The sequence below is a fragment of the Lycorma delicatula genome, chromosome 4 (genome assembly GCF_047948215.1).
Source record: "Lycorma delicatula isolate Av1 chromosome 4, ASM4794821v1, whole genome shotgun sequence".
NCBI lineage: Eukaryota > Metazoa > Arthropoda > Insecta > Hemiptera > Fulgoridae > Lycorma > Lycorma delicatula.
The window spans coordinates 61,440,655-61,460,555 of record NC_134458.1 but is presented as its reverse complement, the minus strand read 5'-3'; the positions used below and the strand labels follow the sequence as shown (position 1 = coordinate 61,460,555).

The window sequence follows — 19,901 nt, the reverse complement described above, 5'->3', positions numbered from 1 at the left end:
ATTTCAGGATATATATACATATCTATGTATGTATGTTTCTATTTTTTTCCTTGAGATCTCTTGAAAAAGGTTTGTTTTAGATTGATAATTTTGAAACGGGTAGGAAGATATGGACATTATGAGGATTCTATATTTGAAACTTTTACTCAAAGTATATACATTATTTTTTTTATATAATTTAATCCACCTTCAGTTGCTAAGACACTTTTTAATGTGGTTGGGTCTTATTAAATCTCCATAAAGAGCCAGGGCAAAAAAAGAAAGAGATTTTTGTAAATTCTGGACCATATGTTGCATTTTTGTACTAATTGTTTAACTTTGATCTATAGGAACCAACCACAAAACATAGCTTTGGCTGTCAGTTGCTCAAGTACTGCAGAAATAGTGAAATATATGTAAAGTTTTGCTGCCTTATCCAGGACCAATATTCTTTTTGAAAGAGAATAAATTTAATTTGCTTGTCTGTAAATGTAGACTTAATTAATGCAGTTATCAAAAGATGCTGAGAATTAACAAAATAAAAGGTTATATACTTGATTCCATTACATAATATTTCATTTTGGTATTTAGCCAGTTTATTCAGGGGTGATTGATAATTCTATTTTTTTTATCTTCCGCTTGGATTAACCAAATTTTATGAAATTTTGTATTATCACTTCTGATTTATCAGTCACTGATGCCATTTAACTATGGTTACAATTTGTCAAGAAGGTAGAGCTTTACAGTCATTGTGGATCCTGTATTACAAAATTTTACTAAAAAGGAATAGAAAACCCCATTTTACATAATTCTTTGCTTGTATACTTAATGCTTTAATGTTCAATTTGTTTTTCTTCCTAAATATAATATAGTCTCTTGAGGAAGAAGCCCTTTATAGCCAAAGTTGCACTCACTAGCGTCACTGGGAAAGTATTGCAGTTGTTAGCTGGCATTTTTATTTAAATGTCCCTATTATATCAAGTATATAATTTTTTAAACTGTTAACTCTCAGTATCTTTTGATATTTGCATTAACTTAGTCTACATTTATAGACAGTCAAATTAAGTTTATTCTTTTTCAAAAAGAATAAATTTTTGCCTCTATATAAGGCAGCAAAACTGTATCTATGTTTAATTCGCTAGTTCTCCAGTACCTGGACAACTGACAGCCAAAGCCATGTTTTATAATTGGTTCCTGTAGATCAATAAAGTTAAACAATGTTAAGTCCTGATTACACTGTATATTGTCATCATTTAGTAGTAGTTTATCACTATACCAGCTATTACCACTTCAAAATACTTTGACATTGGCTTTTTTAATCCATTTTCTCATTTTGATGGATTTGCATTAAAGTAAATTATTGTGTAAACATTAATTGTTAAAAAAAAATATATAAGACCAACTACAAATTGAAAAATTCATGGGTGAATGGATTACACAGGTTTTTCCTTGGAAGTCATTAACACGACATATTTTCTGAGAAGAAACGTATTGTACCTTACTTTATGGCATATAGAATGCTGCCGTGATTTCTTGAATTGTTTTTAGTTCTAATATGCTTGTTTAAAACTGGTGGGTAACAATTTATTGTATTTGGATAAGTTTTGTACATTAAGCACCATTCCAGCTCAAATTCAAACTGTCATACATAATTGCTGATATTTCTGATTAAGATTTCACTGATAAAGACTCTCTGTATATATATACAGATAGTAAAGATTTACCTTCTGTTATTTCACTATATATTTAAATCTTTTAATCTGTTAATGTAAAATATCAGATCATATTTTACATTAACAGATTTCAATTCTGTACTCAACTGGGTTCCTATAGAAAGGTCAACAGGCCCTTTACCTTCCCCTTTGTTTCGTGGTTATTTTTTTATTTACATGTTTATTTTATCATTTTCCTTATTTCCTAATATAGAACATCTTTCCTGTTGAATTGAGGCATTGTATATAGTGTGATATATCCTGCATAAAGGAATGCATTAATTTGTACTTTACGCTAACTGCTTCTATATTTATTTTGACTGTGATTGTTGTAAAGTTGAAAAGTATAAACACTAATCAGATCGATATCTCTAAAAGTAATGATGTTCATTATATAGCCAGTGTACCTTTGGTAGACAGAGTAAAGCTGTTATATGTAGTGTTGGATATCACTTGAATTTCAATGGACTTGGTTATTGATGTGCAACAGTACTTTGTCTGAAAAATGAAAGCAATAGTTATTCTGGCATTGAATTCTTGGTGTTCCTGTGAGTCACTTTTTCATTTTTTTTTTTTTTTCATGTCAGATCACTACTACTGGTTATGATAACTTAAAGTAATTAATTTGAGTACAAATGTAAGTATTGGGTTTTTACTCCATTTTTAATCATTTTCAATGAGATTGAGATTCCATTTGATAATTTGCCTGACATTTGTGTGTCACTCTACCAAATTTGTGATCTCATTGTCTCTATTTATTATTTTTTTAAGGTTATTGCTTTGATGGAATTTTATTTTGAATAAGCCTTTATTATTACATATATATTTTTTGAGTGATAATAACATGTTTAATTGAACACTTAAAAGATAGATGTCTATATTTCTATCTATATTCTGTTAAAGATACAGCTTAAGGTTTTATTTGTCATTTTTTTCAGGGTTGGGATGATATTAAGAAGCTGTCAGTTGATTTCCCCGAGTTATTTCAGGATTTACCTACTAATGTTCATTCAAATGTGCCAGAATGGAAAAAGGTAATAAGATAATTTATTTACATTAATTGTATAATGTCAGAAATTTCCTCCTCTATGAATCATGAGACCTTGCCGTTGGTGAGGGGGCTTGAGTGCTCAGGGATACAGAGTAGCTGGACCGAAGGTGCAACCATATCGGAGAGGTATCTGTTGAGAGCCAGACTAAGGAATGATTCCTGAAAGAGGGCAGCAGCTCTTTCAGTAGTTGTTAGGGGCGTGAGTCAGGACGACTTAAACGGCCGTATCAACATCACTCAGTCCTCTGAGTACTGCGCAGCTGAAAGCAATGGAAAACTACAGCTGCTTTTTTTCCAAGAAAATGTGGCTCTCTGCATTTTCACATAGCAATAATGGAGGCGCCTTCCTTGGTAAAATATTCCGGAGGTAAAATAGTCCCCCGTTCGGATCTCCGGGTGGGGACTACTAAGGTAGGGGTCACCAGAAAATTAAAAAATAACATTCTACGAGTCGGAGCGTGGAATGTTAGAAGCTTGAAAAAGGTTGGTAGGCTAGAAAATTTGAAAAGGGAAATGGGTAGGACAAATGTGGATATAGTAGGAATTAGTGAGGTTCGGTGGGAAGAGGAAGGCGACTTTTGGTCAGGTGATTTTAGAGTAATTAACTCAGCGTCAAATAATGGGCAGGCAGGAGTAGGTTTCGTGATGAACAAGAAGATAGGGAGGAGAGTGGAGTATTTCAAAACGCATAGCGATAGAATCATTGTAATAAGGATAAAATCAAAACCTAAACCGACAACGATTGTTAACGTCTATATGCCTACAAGCGCCCATGATGATGATGAGGTAGAGTGTGTATACGAAGAGATTGATGAAGCAATTAAACACGTAAAAGGAGATGAAAATTTAATAATAGTTGGAGATTGGAAAAGGCAAGGAAGGAAATATAGTGGGTGAATACGGGCTGGGCAAAAGGAATGAAAGAGGGGACCGACTTATAGAATTTTGCACGAAGTATAATTTAGTAATTGCCAACACCCAATTTAAAAATCATAATAGAAGAATATACACTTGGAAAAAGCCAGGCGATACTGGAAGGTATCAGATAGATTATATCATGGTTAAGCAAAGATTTAGAAATCAACTCGTTGACTGCAAAACTTACCCTGGAGCAGACATTGATAGCGACCATAATTTGGTGATAATGAAATGTAGATTGGGGTTTAAAAACCTGAAGAAAAGGTGTCAGATGAATCGGTGGAATTTAGAGAAGCTTGAGGAAGAGGAGGTAAAGAAGATTTTTGAGGAGGACATCGCAAGAGGTCTGAGTAAAACAGATAAGGTAGAAAATGTAGAAGAAGAATGGAAGAATGTTAAAAAGGAAATTCTTAAATCAGCAGAAGCAAACTTAGGCGGAATAAAGAGAACCGGTAGAAAACCTTGGGTTTCAGACGATATATTGCAGCTGATGGATGAACGTAGAAAATATAAGAATGCTAGTGATGAAGAAAGTAAAAGGAACTATCGGAAATTAAGAAATGCTATAAACAGGAAGTGCAAACTGGTGAAAGAAGAGTGGATTAAAGAAAAGTGTTCAGAAGTGGAAAGAGAAATGAACATTGGTAAAATAGACGGAGCATACAGGAAAGTTAAGGAAAATTTTGGGATACATAAATTAAAATCTAATAATGTGTTAAACAAAGATGGTACACCAATATATAATACGAAAGGTAAAGTCGATAGATGGGTGGAATATATTGAAGAGTTATAAGGAGGAAATGAATTAGAAAATGGTGTTATAGAGGAAGAAGAGGAAGTTGAGGAGGATGAAATGGGAGAAACAATACTGAGATCTGAATTTAAGAGAGCATTAAAAGATTTAAATGGCAGAAAGGCTCCTGGAATAGACGGAATACCTGTAGAATTACTGCGCAGTGCAGGTGAGGAAGCGATTGATAGATTATACAAACTGGTGTGTAATATTTATGAAAATGGGGAATTTCCATCAGACTTCAAAAAAAGTGTTATAGTTATGATACCAAAGAAAGCAGGGGCAGATAAATGTGAAGAATACAGAACAATTAGTTTAACTAGTCATGCATCAAAAATCTTAACTAGAATTTTATACAGAAGAATTGAGAGGAGAGTGGAAGAAGTGTTAGGAGAAGACCAGTTTGGTTTCAGGAAAAGTATAGGGACAAGGGAAGCAATTTTAGGCCTCAGATTAATAGTAGAAGGAAGATTAAAGAAAAACAAACCAACATACTTGGCATTTATAGACCTAGAAAAGGCTTTCGATAACGTAGACTGGAATAAAATGTTCAGCATTTTAAAAAAATTAGGGTTTAAATACAGAGATAGAAGAACAATTGCTAACATGTACAGGAACCAAACAGCAACAATAACAATTGAAGAACATAAGAAAGAAGCCGTAATAAGAAAGGGAGTCCGACAAGGATGTTCCCTATCTCCGTTACTTTTTAATCTTTACATGGAACTAGCAGTTAATGATGTTAAAGAACAATTTAGATTCGGAGTAACAGTACAAGGTGAAAAGATAAAGATGCTACGATTTGCTGATGATATAGTAATTCTAGCCGAGAGTAAAAAGGATTTAGAAGAAACAATGAACGGCATAGATGAATTCCTATGCAAGAACTATCACATGAAAATAAACAAGAACAAAACAAAAGTAATGAAATGTAGTAGAAATAACAAAGATTTAAAATAACAAAGGACCGCTGAATGTGAAAATAGGAGGAGAAAAGATTATGGAGGTAGAAGAATTTTGTTATTTGGGAAGTAGAATTACTAAAGATGGACGAAGCAGGAGCGATATAAAATGCCGAATAGCACAAGCTAAACGAGCCTTCAGTAAGAAATATAATTTGTTTACATCAAAAATTAATTTAAATGTCAGGAAAAGATTTTTGAAAGTGTATGTTTGGAGTGTCGCTTTATATGGAAGTGAAACTTGGACAATCGGAGTATCTGAGAAGAAAAGCTTTTGAAATGTGGTTCTATAGGAGAATGTTAAAAATCAGATGGGTGGATAAAGTGACAAATGAAGAGGTATTGCGGCAAATAGATGAAGAAAGAAGCATTTGGAAAAATATAGTTAAAAGAAGAGACAGACTTATAGGCCACATACTAAGGCATCCTGGAATAATCGCTTTAATATTGGAAGGACAGGTAGAAGGGAAAAATTGTGTAGGCAGGCCATGTTTGGAGTATGTAAAACAAATTGTTGGGGATGTAGGATGTAGAGGGTATACTGAAATGAAACGACTAGCACTAGATAGGGAATCTTGGAGAGCTGCATCAAACCAGTCAAATGACTGAAGACAAAAAAAAGTCAAAAATTAAACTATTGAACAAATCTGGCATCAAACATATATCATTTTAATTTTTTTATGATTAATTCACCAATAACCTTGAAGCTTGTGCATGGGAATATGAAATTGAAACTTTTTTATAGTATAAAAAAAATACCATGCCAAGAATTTTGCTAAAAATGGTATAAAATAGTAAATTTTAATATTACTATTAACCACTTCATCAAAATTGTATTATCATTAGTAAAGATTATCCTTTTCAGAAGTTTACTCATCAGTCTATATATTATGATACTATCATTTTAATCTCTGTACAGTAATCCAAACTTTCTAAAAACCTGAAAAAAAATTAGTAACCCCTGTAATTGTTCTTTTTGCCAGAAAGGACATAGAATTTAATCAGAACAATGCAAGTGATAATTTTCTGAAGAAATTTAATCATTGCTTTTTAGGGGAAAAAAGTTATTAAATTTTTTTATTTTATTAAAGAATGTTTAATCTTAATATTTTATCTTCTTGAGAAGAAACCGTTTTACACGTATCCTAGTTATAACTTCTTGTGGTGTTTTCAGGTCTCTCTGTCACGACTTCCAAATTTTTTGTATGAGATTTTAATAGCTGTAGCTTCTTAGTTTTGCTTCAAAATTATTTTATCATTTTTCAGTTAACCTGGATGAAATTATACTTCAATCTTTCAGGTAATAATTACTCTTTTTTGAGTTTATGCTGCAAGAGATATTTCTTTTTATCTGTAATCATACAGATTTTACTTATATTTTCTAATGCTCAAGATTACTTACATATTACACTCCTGCAGTTAAAGTGAACCTTTTCTCCTTAAGAGAATATTTTAGGCCTTTCTGAGTGAAAAGAAAATAATGACAGCCATAGTAAGATAAGATACATGGCCGTTCTACAGTTGAGTAGTAGCTGCTCTGCCTTTCACCCAGAAGATTCTGAATTTGAATCCTGATCAGCTTGGCATTTTTTATTTATTTAATATATGTAATGTATTTATTGCCATGAAATAGTGGCATGAACATGCCTAATCACACTATTTAGATCTGAAATAAATAACTGCACTGAGCTGTATCAAATCCACATCCTGAAAATACATGTGCCACACCATGGGAACATTTTCATGTCGATACAGCCAGCACCTCAAGGGGTCTGTACCATAATCAATGTGTTAATCTTAATTACTTAGCAACCCCTTCACAGTAAGTGTGTATTTCTATAAATATGAATCATCTATGTACTTTTATTAATTTAAGTAAATCATTTACATTCCTGCACAGCACACTAACAATAATAAAATAATATTAGTTTATTTGTATAAGTGCAATAGTACACATTTCAAAGGACCTGTGCAATACAATTACACAACATTTCATTTACCATGTTATGATTTCGTTATTCATTCCAATAATATCCATATAAAATCTTTTTCCATTTTCTTTCATTTGTTGCTTTTTCTCTCTTATTATGAATAAATTAAAAGTAAAATAAATATATATCTGTATTAAACTAGAAATATAAACATTTGTAATGTTTAATTAAAAAATAAATAAATAAATAATTTTTCTCCTAGGTGTTTAGAATAAAACATTGTATTTTGCATTTTTTTCAGTGGTATAATAGTGACTTACCAGAAAGTGAAGAATTTCCAAATGATTATAGTAAAAAATTAAAGAATTTTCAAAAATTAATGCTATTACGCTGTTTTAGAGTCGATAGAGTATATCAAGCCATATCTAATTATGTGGCTGCAACAATTGGGGAACAATATATCACACCACCTTTTATCAGGTAAAATTGATTATTTTGTTTGAGTTTGTTGGTTTTCTTTCTAAAGAGTCCAGTATTTTGATTCCTAGTGGATTATTTTAATGTAATTGTAATATTTAAAGCTGAGAGGTGGTTATATTGACAGAGATGAAATCTGTTGTATTATTTCAATGGTTGCTATAAAAGTGAAGAACTGATTAAGAAACTTATTTTTTGTGCTTGAAATTTTCAAGTAATTTTATTACAAAAAAAAAATTAGTTCTGTTATCTGCCACAGATCATCACAACAGAATAGCTCAATATTACATCAGTGACTGAAATAGTAAACATACCTCTCTTTTATTTGTATTTTTCAAGTATGTTTTTCATTTTGTATAATGGGTGTACAAAAAAGAATATTGGGGTTTTAATTTGTTAATCTCTTGATATTATAACAAATATATCTTTATATTATAGGCGAAATACAGTGTTATTTAAGGCTAGATTCAAAAAGAAAAGAGGACAGTTTACTACACACATAGCCATATTGATTCTTTATTTTTCCACTTGTCAGCACCACAAGTAAAGATGGCTACTCCTGAATAGAAAGCTTTCTGTGTTTTTTACTTTGCTAAATATGAATCTATACTTTAATTTGCATCCTGTAGAAAGTTTTATTGTGATCCTCCAAGTGACAATAACATACATCGATGGCATAATCAGTTTCAAAAAACTAGATGTCTTTGTAAAGGAAATAATATGGGACATCTAATGGTGTTTGAAGAAAATGTTGAACGAACGTGTCAGGGAGTCTTTCTTGCATAGTTTTATAAGATTTACAGCTGTCACAGGTTTTGTAGCCTATCGACTGCGGTATGCATGTCGACGACTTTGCTATGAATCAAAATTTCATCTTAGTGGAAATGATATTATGAGTTAAAACTCATGTAATATTATAAATGGAAATTATGCGTAACATTAGCACTAATGCAAGTATGCATTATGCAAGCGTATCAGGAGTTGCTTGTTTGAATATGCTGTGTACATGGCTCTTCCTCAACTACAAGATGGATCTGAGAATTTTATTTGACAACAAGATGGGGCGCCTACTCTCTGGCATAACTCTGTATAGGATTGGTTGAATGATCTTTTCGCCTAGTGCTGTATCGATCAGTGTGGTCCTGATGACAGAGCTTGTTTGGTGGCCTCCTAGATAACTCAATCTGACTCTTTGTGATTTGTTTTTTTTTGGGGGTTTTTAAAGGATCTCGTGCATGTGCCTCTGTTACCAACCGATCTACTCAATTTGATGCACTGGATTGAAGTAGCTGTCGCTTTCATTGCTCTAGACATGCTGGTTGACGTGTGGTACAAACTATTCCATTACTTAGGAATCTGGATTTCATACTTCTAAGTATGAGATGATAGATTTGGTTGGATGTTTGTCACGGCATACATCCAAACAGAAAGTGTTCAAAGGTATTTATATTGTACACTTGGTTGGATCTTTTCATTGAGAGCAGATTTTCAGCTGATGCAGTGATCATTTTATGGTTTTATTGTACATACCTTTATTTTTATAAGTATTTTATACCATTCATTTAATATTTTTATCTTGTCATTTTATATGAACATCAATATTCTTATTAAATTCTTTACTGATAAGCTATTTATTTTTCCAGTTTCGACATGATATATGATCAAAGTTCTCCTGGCACCCCAGTAATTTTCATTTTAAGTCCAGGTTCAGATCCAACTAGTGAACTAATTAAACTAGCTGATCGATGGGGAGCTGGACCAAAATTTAAGTACCTTTCTTTAGGTCAAGGACAAGATAAGGTAAGGTATATTACAGATACTGTGATGTATGTTTATATAATAATATTACTATGAATTAGTTTTCACAAAAATGAAAACAAATGTTACAAATACTGTCTATTGAAATAAATGTTACTTAGAACATTGTAAAAGATATTAAAACTCCTTAACAATCTTTTTCAAACAAAAAAAATTTGTTTAAGAAATAAAATTCTTCATGCTTAGCAAAGATTGAAGAAGAAGAATTATATTAAAATATATTATTACTAGCCTATTGGGGCTCTACCCCCTGGACTACAGGGCCCAGATTAGCTCAGACAAACCCCAAAGCTGACCCAGGAGCTTCACAGGGCCTGCCACAGAGCTTGCTTTGCTAGTCATTCCCATCTACCCAGAGGGCTCTGCCCCCTGGACCCTGCAGTGTTCATTATCATCATGGTTGTGAGAATAATACTGATAAATAACAATTAAAGTATTCAGGCATAGAAACCTGAAAAAGAAACTTATTTACAAAAGGCAGATTATTAGTAATTATGGTAACTGAAGTACACACACCTATGACGATGAAAAATTCATAACTTATATCTGTTCTCAAATGGTGCGAGAACAAACAGACAAAATTTTGGCTTTACATATAAGCATATTCAAATAAATTAGAACTATATTTAAGATAAATAAATAGTAGGTTAAACAATAAGTATGTGCATGATGTTATGTTTTCATGTGTAAAATGAGAATATGAACTATGTTCATATATTCCTATTTTACAATATTATTATAAAAGATTCTGTATGTTTATTGTTATCTTTTTTATTTGAATTTAATTCAAGCTCAGGTATGATAGAGTTCTATACTGATAAGATGCAGGCTTATTGCATTAAAATGATTATTTTTGAATTTAGTTTACTAGAATTGCTACAGGATCTAAAAGGAATTTGGTTATACAGAATAGATGTTTGATTCCTGCTTACTATTTTTAATACTAGATTACAGTGAGTTGAAGAAAAGCTAAAGAGATAGAAAAGCTAATTTTGTACTTTACCAAGCACTAGATTAAACTGTTTGGTAAAATTTCTGAGATGTAATTTAATGAAGTATACCGCCAAAAGTAATTTTAAATTATTTTGGAATCTTTATTTAATTTTATACATTCACTCTCCACTTAATTTTTCGCTTGTCTCTGTTGATTTAATTTTCACATGGTGTTCCACTGCCAAACAAGGATTATCCTCATTCACTGAATTAAGGAGCCAGAGTTAAGGAATGCTTCTTGTGAGCATCGTTAGTAGTTCCTTCTGTTTCAAAGTTATCCCAGTTACAGGCAGTGGATCTCATTGGAGCATCTTGTTGAAACTGATTTCTATACTCTCTCTGTAGTGTAACTATGTTCTCTATCTACCAGTAAGCCTTAAGGATAAATTTTCTTTTCTCAAAGCTTAGCCTTGATTCAGTCATTATTTAATCACACCTGAAATCAAGATGATAGTTATTAGCTGTAAAATAGTGTTTACTTTTTTTGGGGCACCTGATATAAATTCTTGTAAACTAATGTACTTTTTGTTGTGGTCAGGTTTTTTGTTAATATTTTATGTATTTCTTTCCTTCAATACTTGAGCTATCTTCTCTTCTACTGCTTCCTTTCCAATCCTTATTTTTCCAGTTTCTCTTCAATATGACTTATTTATCCTACTAAAAGTATATGATTGCTTATAAATTGCAGTTATTACTTATAAAAAGCATTATTGCTTATAAATATTTGTATAAATTTACTTTCTTTTGTTATAGGCGGCAGTTTCGCTTTTAGTAAATGCAATAAATCGTGGGAATTGGTTAATGTTACAAAACTGTCATTTGTTGATCAGTTTTATACGAACGTTAGAAAAGATATTAGACAAAAATACAAAACCACATCCTGATTTTAGGTTATGGCTTACAACTGATCCAACTCCGTCATTTCCTATCAGTGTCCTTCAGAGGTCAACGAAAGGTAAGTTTACTTAAAACTGACTTATCAATATGGTATTTCATTTTCAATTTTTTCCTTTTTTTTGGAAAAACTACTATAATTTTTTTAAATACAGATTAACTATAAATGGCTCTTGATATGATATGATTCTGGATGCTGTTTGATGTAGTGGAAACCATAGTACCATAAGTAATGTTTTTACCCTGTAAATTAGTTATATTGTTTTACTGGTAACTATTTATCAGCATATTTACTTATAAAAATTAACTTGTTAGTGTGGTTCTTAGGAAAAGGGAAAAGATGTTAGCCATTTATCTTATAATTCTATATTTAATATATATGGTTTTCCTTTATTTTACAATGTCATGTCACAGTTGGCGTGACCCTTATCTCCCGATATTGTTCCAATGATGGATAGATTTTCTCCTCCTCAACCTTATTAAATTCCCAAAATCTTGTGAGTTTTTTTTTTTTTTTAATTTTTGTACTATTTTAGTTTTGCAATTGGTGAAAGTCTTTTATGCTCTAACTTCAGTTAGATGTAATTTACTTAAATATATACATGTAAGTACTGAAGAAAACATTGATGTGTGAATAAATAAATTAATATTTAAACATAAGTTTATATGACACCTGTTAAGAAGGATCTAAATTATTATTTTTTTGTTCATTTGAATTTGAACAGAAAAATTCAGCTTACCATGGCAGTAACCCTAGTTTGCTTGCATGATTTTTTATACCCTAGTAAAATGATTCATTTGCTGCCAATAAAAAAAACCAGTCTGTAATTTGTACAATACGTAAGTATTATAACACCATTTACAATATTTTTTTTCTATACTCTTCACATTTTTACTTTGTGTACATTGACAGAATGCATTAAACAATGCTACTACGGCAAATTTTGCTAAAACTTTGTAATATTCAGGATATTACATCATTTGTGATGTAATATCATGTAATGATATTATGATGATGATGATGATGATGTAATATTATGTAATTTATATCATTTTGTGATAGCTAACTATGACACTGTGGAGTTATATAAATTTAAAAATTGTATAACCACTTAAAAATAGGTAAACATTAGTTATCACTGATCAACATTCTGTCTATTGATGTCTGTTTGTGGTGGTTTCTTTGTAATGTGTAATTATATATTATTCTTTATCATTTACTTTGAAAGATTTTATTTTTATCACTATATTTATTTATTCTCTTACTCATTTTCTGAAAATTTTTATTAGATGTAGTTCATCTGACTTACAGTATTTTATTGTTAATGACTTTTATGTGATAATAACTCACCTGGTTGTTCATTCCATGTTAACTGGTGAAGGAGAACTCCTCTATCACTTCCTTCTCTTCTTTCTCCTTGGAATGTAAAAAGTAATTTTTTTGGATTGTTTTAGGGTACCATCTTCAACTTGTTTTATTAGCAGCTAATTTACCAACAAATTTGTTTAAATATGCTATTGGTCACAAAAATATAATGTTAGGCTAATTTATCAATAAAAAGTATTGATATTGAAGTATATATGTAATTTATATATAACCAGAGTTACTAGATTTTCAAGATAAAATCAACTGAATAAGAAATTGGTAGTGATTTAAAAAAAAAAAATATGAATGGTTAAGAAATAAACTGGTACTGATCAGTTGGATGGTTGAAATTTATATACAGATTGTATTAAAGATTTTAGGATACTATCTATTAAATTTCTTGCTAAGAAATTATAGGTATCGATCAATTACAGGCAAATAGCTGGAAATACCAAGATGCATAAAATTCTTACACAAACTTAATTATTTGATTTTACTTGTTCAGTTAGGGGGGATATATTTTTGAAACCTGAAAAAGGTTTTTAAGTATCGGTGGTTATAGAACAAATGCCAACATTCAATGATGGTCAACAAAAGGGAAATTCTTTGAACAGCTTGTGTAAACTGCATTAATTAAAATTACAGGTTACCGTCTGCTAACTTTGTTGCTAGTTAGCAGATGATCTTTTAGACATGAGTTTATTTTAATTTATGAAAGCGGTAAGGAATTTAAATGCACTAGTAAATATAATTACAAAGAAATAAATAAAAGAAATATAATGGTAAACTACTGCATAGTTGAAATTCATGAGCAACCTTAGTTACTTGAGACTTGAATAAAGTAGTCTCTGCCATCTTCCTTGTACAGTTATGTGAAGGTGAAAAGATTAATTATACCGCTCAATTATGGTTAGAAAAACAGAAAGTTAATTGATAGTTACAATATATGTGTAACCTGGAAGGGTTTTCTAAAAACTGAATTATTGTAAAATAAATAAGTCCATGATAAAATTGCTGTCAAAAAGTAGGAAATATTACATTTAATAAATATTTAATCCTGAACTTCTTCTGATAACTGCAAGTACTTGTACATCTCTTATTCTTGATAGAAAGCTAGGAATTAGGTTTAGCTTAAACTAAGTTTTAACTTTAAATTAGGATTTTACCTTGTTTTTAGTTTTCCACAAAAACGGCTCCTAGTTATTTAACTTTTTATTTATCTTTGTTTACCTTTAATTTATTTACCTTCCAAAGTTCTGAATTGGGTCCTGCTTTAGATTAGTACACTAGAGCCAGATTTTGTGTGAGATTATTAGAAACACAAGACAGTGTGTATGTAAAAATGTATAATTGTTAAAAATATTTTATAGATAGCAGTTATAGTTTGACTGATTTATTGCATTTGATTATTATAATTGGAATTAACATTTTCCTATTAATTTTTCTTATAGTTGTAACTGAGCCTCCAAATGGTCTCAAATTGAATTTACGAAATACTTACTTTAAATTGAGACCTGAATTATTGGATAGCTGTTCTCATCCAAAATTTAAAACTATAATTTATGTATTAGCATTTTTTCATGCTATTGTTCAGGTAATGTTATTCATGATTAATTTATTAATTTAAAAATATAGTTTATACATTTAAAAATTGTTTCTTTTTTAACAGTTGTTTTCCCCTTTTTTATGCTTTAAAAATCTGTTTTATTTAAATCTTTTACAGCTTTTACATAAATTTTTATTATAGTTTTGAATAGTTTGAAGCAGCATGTAATTCACTTTTTTGTGTTTTTCAAGCAATAGTAATCTGTTTTTTTTTGCGTTGTCTTAAGTTTGAGTATGTAGAAAGACAAAGTAGGTACAATACAAATTTCAAAACTTATTCAGCTAGGTCATAACAAGATGGGTAGTGTGAATATTTTATTTTATTAAGATACACTATCTAGAAATATCTTTCAATATACTGAATCAAATGACTTTCACTACTAGAAATAAATAAATAAATAAATTTATTTATTGATTGTTTTCATTGTTATTGTTGCTTCTGTGTTTTATAAATTTTCTTAATTTAATTTAAGGAACAGAAGTACAAATAAGCTTCTTATGAGTTAGTCTCATAATAAAACCAATAATAACTACAACTTTATTCTATTAATCAGTTATAAATGTTATTGCTATGCTTACCTTAAGCACAGCCTTTAGAAAAAGATATGTCTATATAAAGTAAACATAAATGTAAAGATATATTTACAAAAATTAACAGTAATTATTAATGAATTTTATTGAAATGAGACTACTGGTCTTTTATTTCTCATCATATTCTTAACAGCAAACTTACATCTGCAAAAACTGTAACTGTGCATGGTTCTTCATTTATTGAGCAGACTGAAATATAAGTCAACACACTTCATACGTTTATGTATATATCATACTATTTGAACTTGTTTCATTGCCATATAGTTAATGAAATATATTTATACAGACATTCACTACATATAATATGGCTACAAAAGGACAAGTTCTTATATTATAAGAATGTTGTAATTTAAAATAATGATATATTCTATTGTATTTTTCATACAGTTATACTGAATTTCTCATGACTTAAGAGGATAAACTTCAGGAGTGCATTATAAGGTCAAAATAAACAAAAACGTGTCTTAAATGAATGTAGGTTCAAAAATGCTAAACATTCAAGTTTTAGTTTGCGGAAAATCTTTTCTGATTACTGCTCCAAAGGTGAAGTGATGCTATGCTATATAATACTTGGAATGGAGATAAATGAAGAAAAATTAGTGACTTGTATGTTATTTGATCCAAGAACATTTTTTTATTGGGCCCATAGAACTGTGTTTGATAGTTTCCAATATAAATGTTATAAATCATAAAAAAATTGAAATTAAAAATTCACTTTTTTAGTATTTTTATTAATAAACCGAAGCACATCAGCTTCCTTGTGGGACATTGTAGTTATTGAAATAATGAAAGTTCTATGAATAATATCATAATAATGACATGGCAATAAAATTGTTTTCAGATTACAGTTATAATATTAATTTTCACTTTTTCCCTTAGGAACGACGTAAATATGGTAAAATTGGATGGAATATTGCCTACGATTTTGGTGAAATGGACTTTATTGTATGTACTCAAATAATTGAAACATATCTGAAAAGAGTTGTGATGAGTACAGACCAACGAATACCATGGGCTAGCCTCAAATACCTAATTGGAGAGGTCACTTTATTATTTTATCTTATAACTTTTAAAATTTATTTTTTTTATTTCTGACATTATCTTATGTTTTGTAAATTAAATTTATTATCAAAACTGAAATTTAATTATTTATTTTTAAATTTAAATATAAAAGCATCTCTTAATATTAAGAATTCTTTTATAATTTCTCTTTCCCTTCTAGTCACTCCAGATTGGAGACCAAATATTTACCAAAATATTGCCAAATATATACTTGTACTCATTGTGCCGCTATTTAAGTTTACTGAGTTCCTATATTTTTTGTTGTAATGAAGCCCTATATTTTTTATTGTATTTATTTATAATATTCTTGATAATGTGAAAATAGCAAATATAATAATTTCTTATATTTAATACTCTCTGAGTAGGATATATTGTTAAATTTTATAAGTTTTCCTAAATTTATCTTATTATATTTGTGAAAAGTAATATAGAATAATAAGTTTTATTAAGTATTCAAATTTTAACTTATTTACTTTAAAAGTTCTGAAAACAAAGTAATTAATTAGTTGCTATGTAGAGATGGATATTATATTGTTTTTTTGTAGGATTACCTTTGTAATTTTTTCAGGTTTTGTTCATATATAAAATTTTAATGTTTTATTTTGAAGTATATTATAATCCTTATAACAGTTACATGTAATTTCTCATTATATAAAACATAATTAATAAAATTCAGCACAACTGAATTGTACAAACTATATGATTAATTATCCTTAAAAGTTTTTCATAGATCTTTGTTTTTTTATAAGACAATTCAGTTGAAGAAATCGTAAAAATTTTCACAAAGCTCTTCATGTGGAAGAAATGATATTGTAGAAAGGATAATCAAAGATAATTAAGGATGATTGAAACTATCCGAAGAACTATAAAAAGTGACACTGTAACGATGGTTGATTTTATTTACTGTATATTTTTTTTTATATAATGAATTTCTTTTCAGGTTATGTATGGTGGACGGGTAATAGATGATTTTGATAGACGTATAGTAAAAACATATATGAATGAATATATGGGTGATTTCTTATTTGATTTCTTTCAACCATTCCATTTTTACAGAGATGCTGCTGTTGATTATGTTATACCACCTGATGGAACCAGAGATGATTATATGGGTAAACAATTACATCAGAATTATAATTTAATGGTTATAATGCTATGATATTATTTAATGCTTAGATATGTCTTAAGTAACATCCTTAATCTTTTCAGACACTGACATTTAGAGAATACAGTTTGCATTTCTGAAGAGAATGTTAAGAATATTATCAGTCTAAAATGTACATTAACCCATTAGGTATGAAGATCTAAACCGCTAAATATTTTGGGATGTAGAGGAATGTAGGTTACCCAGTTGGCATCTTGGCCACTATTTTGGCTTCTTGTTCAATTCCTGGATAGGAAATATAGACCCCCCAATAAAGAACCAGCTGGCTTACCAACTGCTAGAAGGTGGTTGCATGATACTGTATTTTGAGGATAAGAAAATGATAATGAGGATAAGGATAAGAGTAGTAAGAAGAAAAGGAAAAAAAGGTTTTTAAACAGATGTAGAATTCAGTAGGTCAAATAGTACTATTTAACTTCTCTAAATATAGTAATTATATAATACTGTTAAAATTGCTGTAAGTACAGTTAACTTTTTAATGAAAGATATGGAATATGCTCATGTTAAGACATCAGTTTGACAAATTTGTTTTTAAACTATTCCACTGACTAGTGTTTGAATACAGTAAAAATATGAAATTTGAGTGGATGGTTTTATTGTGTACATAAAACCAGTTTACACCATGACTGCAGTACCAGCAAACAAGATATTTACTTTTGCCAGTTTTTGAATAAACTAGTCTTTTAAGAAAATTATCTCAAAATAATGTTATAAAAATGTAAAATTTTATTTTATTTATGTTAACTGTTATCATGGATATGGGAAATATTTTTGGCCAAGAATTGTATTGGCTTCTTTAATTTTTGTTTATAATGTTTCCTATTTGCATTGTATTAATGTCCGTATTTTTAAGTTTTATGTATTTTATTTAGAGTTATGTATTTACTTTTTTTTATTTCAATAAATTTTATTTAATTTCACAATAAGTAAGAAAGTAAATCATAAAAAAGTTCAAATTTCATAACAAATTGTGTATTGGGTGATGAAGATTTGTTCACTTTATTTGTTAGCAAGTTATTTTTTTGTTAAGTTATTTTTATTACTGACAATTCACTTTCAACATACTGCAAATACAATTGAAAAAAGCTGGGAGCTATTAACAAGAGTTTGAAAAAGTGAATTATTAAATGTAGCAGCCATTTTTTTTCAAATAATAGAACATCAATCATAAAATTCTCTTCAAAAAATTTGGTAATGGCAAACTACATTAATGTATTACACGATGAAATGTTAAACAAAGCTAATGTTGTCTTGTTTCTTCATTTTTGATAAAATAATGAATGATTTATCAGGGCCAATTATACAGAAGACCCTGGTTATATTTTAGCTTGTAGATGGTTGATTTAAGTTTCATTATGATGTCAGACAGCTAGCTTAAAGTGAGAACAATTATCTAGCAGTAAAATAATGGAGATAAATTTTTTAAAAATTACCAAAAATCAATGTTTGCATTAAATATATAATTGATCATATAGTTGCCCTGGAACCTGTTATTCAAAACATCTTCACCAACACCTGGTTGTTGTATTTTTCAATATGCAAAGGGCATATGACAAGGCATGGATGAGAGGAATCCTAAATACACTGCATGAATGGGGTGTAAACGGGAATCTCCTTGCATTTATCAGGGATTCCCTCAATAATCAGTCCTCTCGAGTTTGAGTTGGAATGACAGTATCCATACCCATAAATAATATAACAAACTGCATGCGGAAACCCATTATGTGCTCATTATTTGTAGTTGATTTTGCAATTTACATTGCTTGTAAAATTTTAGCTACTGCTGAGAGGCTGCTCCAAAACACAGTAACCTGTATTGTTGTGTAATACTACTTTCTTTCTTTTTCCTGTTTAGCCTCCGGTAACTACCGTTTAGATAATTCTTCAGAGGATGAATGAGGATGATATGTATGAGTGTAAATGAAGTGTAGGTCTTGTACATTCTCAGTTCGACAATTCCTGAGATGTGTGGTTAATTGAAACCCAACCACCAAAGAACACCGGTATCCACGATCTAGTATTCAAATCCATGTAAAAATATCTGGCTTTACTAGGACTTGAACGCTGTAACTCTCGACTTCCAAATCAGCTGATTTGGGAAGACGCGTTAACCACTAGACTCCAGTGTAATACTACTGGATTCACTTTTCTCTGGAGAAAACAAAATTGATTTGCTTTTCTTCCTTGAAGGAATATATTGACTCTCAACTGTTTTTACATGGTGAACCAGTTGAACCATGTCTGCGAGTTAGATTTCTGGGATAGGGGGAGCACATTTGAAGGAGATAAAGACAAAGTATCTAAAAATGCTAAACATGCTGAGGGCTCCATCTAATAATCGGGGAGCTGATCATATATGCATGTTGCATTCTACTGAGCTTTGATCCTTTACCGTTTAGACTATGGCTGCATGAGCCACTGCTCTAAAGATGCTCGATGCAGTCCTTCATTCATTTGTCTGTCTTGCTACAGGTGCATTTTATTCAAGCCCCATGGTAAGTCTGGTGAAAAGCGGTGAGCAATTTCTTTGGAATAGACTAAACCAAATAATCTACTCTAATGAAGCTCGCATTTAAGCACAACC

At 30.1% G+C, this 19,901-nt stretch overlaps 1 protein-coding gene across 1 annotated transcript in view; it reads left to right on the top strand.

Moving 5' to 3' along the window:
- LOC142322625 (dynein axonemal heavy chain 10-like) overlaps window positions 1-19,901 on the top strand; it is a 70,646-nt gene that overhangs the window by 10,383 nt on the left and 40,362 nt on the right. The window contains exons 3-9 of the mRNA XM_075361703.1: window positions 2,630-2,725; window positions 7,648-7,826; window positions 9,467-9,623; window positions 11,388-11,589; window positions 14,346-14,488; window positions 15,970-16,131; window positions 17,093-17,264. Coding sequence (XP_075217818.1) covers window positions 2,630-2,725; window positions 7,648-7,826; window positions 9,467-9,623; window positions 11,388-11,589; window positions 14,346-14,488; window positions 15,970-16,131; window positions 17,093-17,264 — 1,111 coding nt within the window. The remainder of the gene's footprint in view (window positions 1-2,629; window positions 2,726-7,647; window positions 7,827-9,466; window positions 9,624-11,387; window positions 11,590-14,345; window positions 14,489-15,969; window positions 16,132-17,092; window positions 17,265-19,901) is intronic.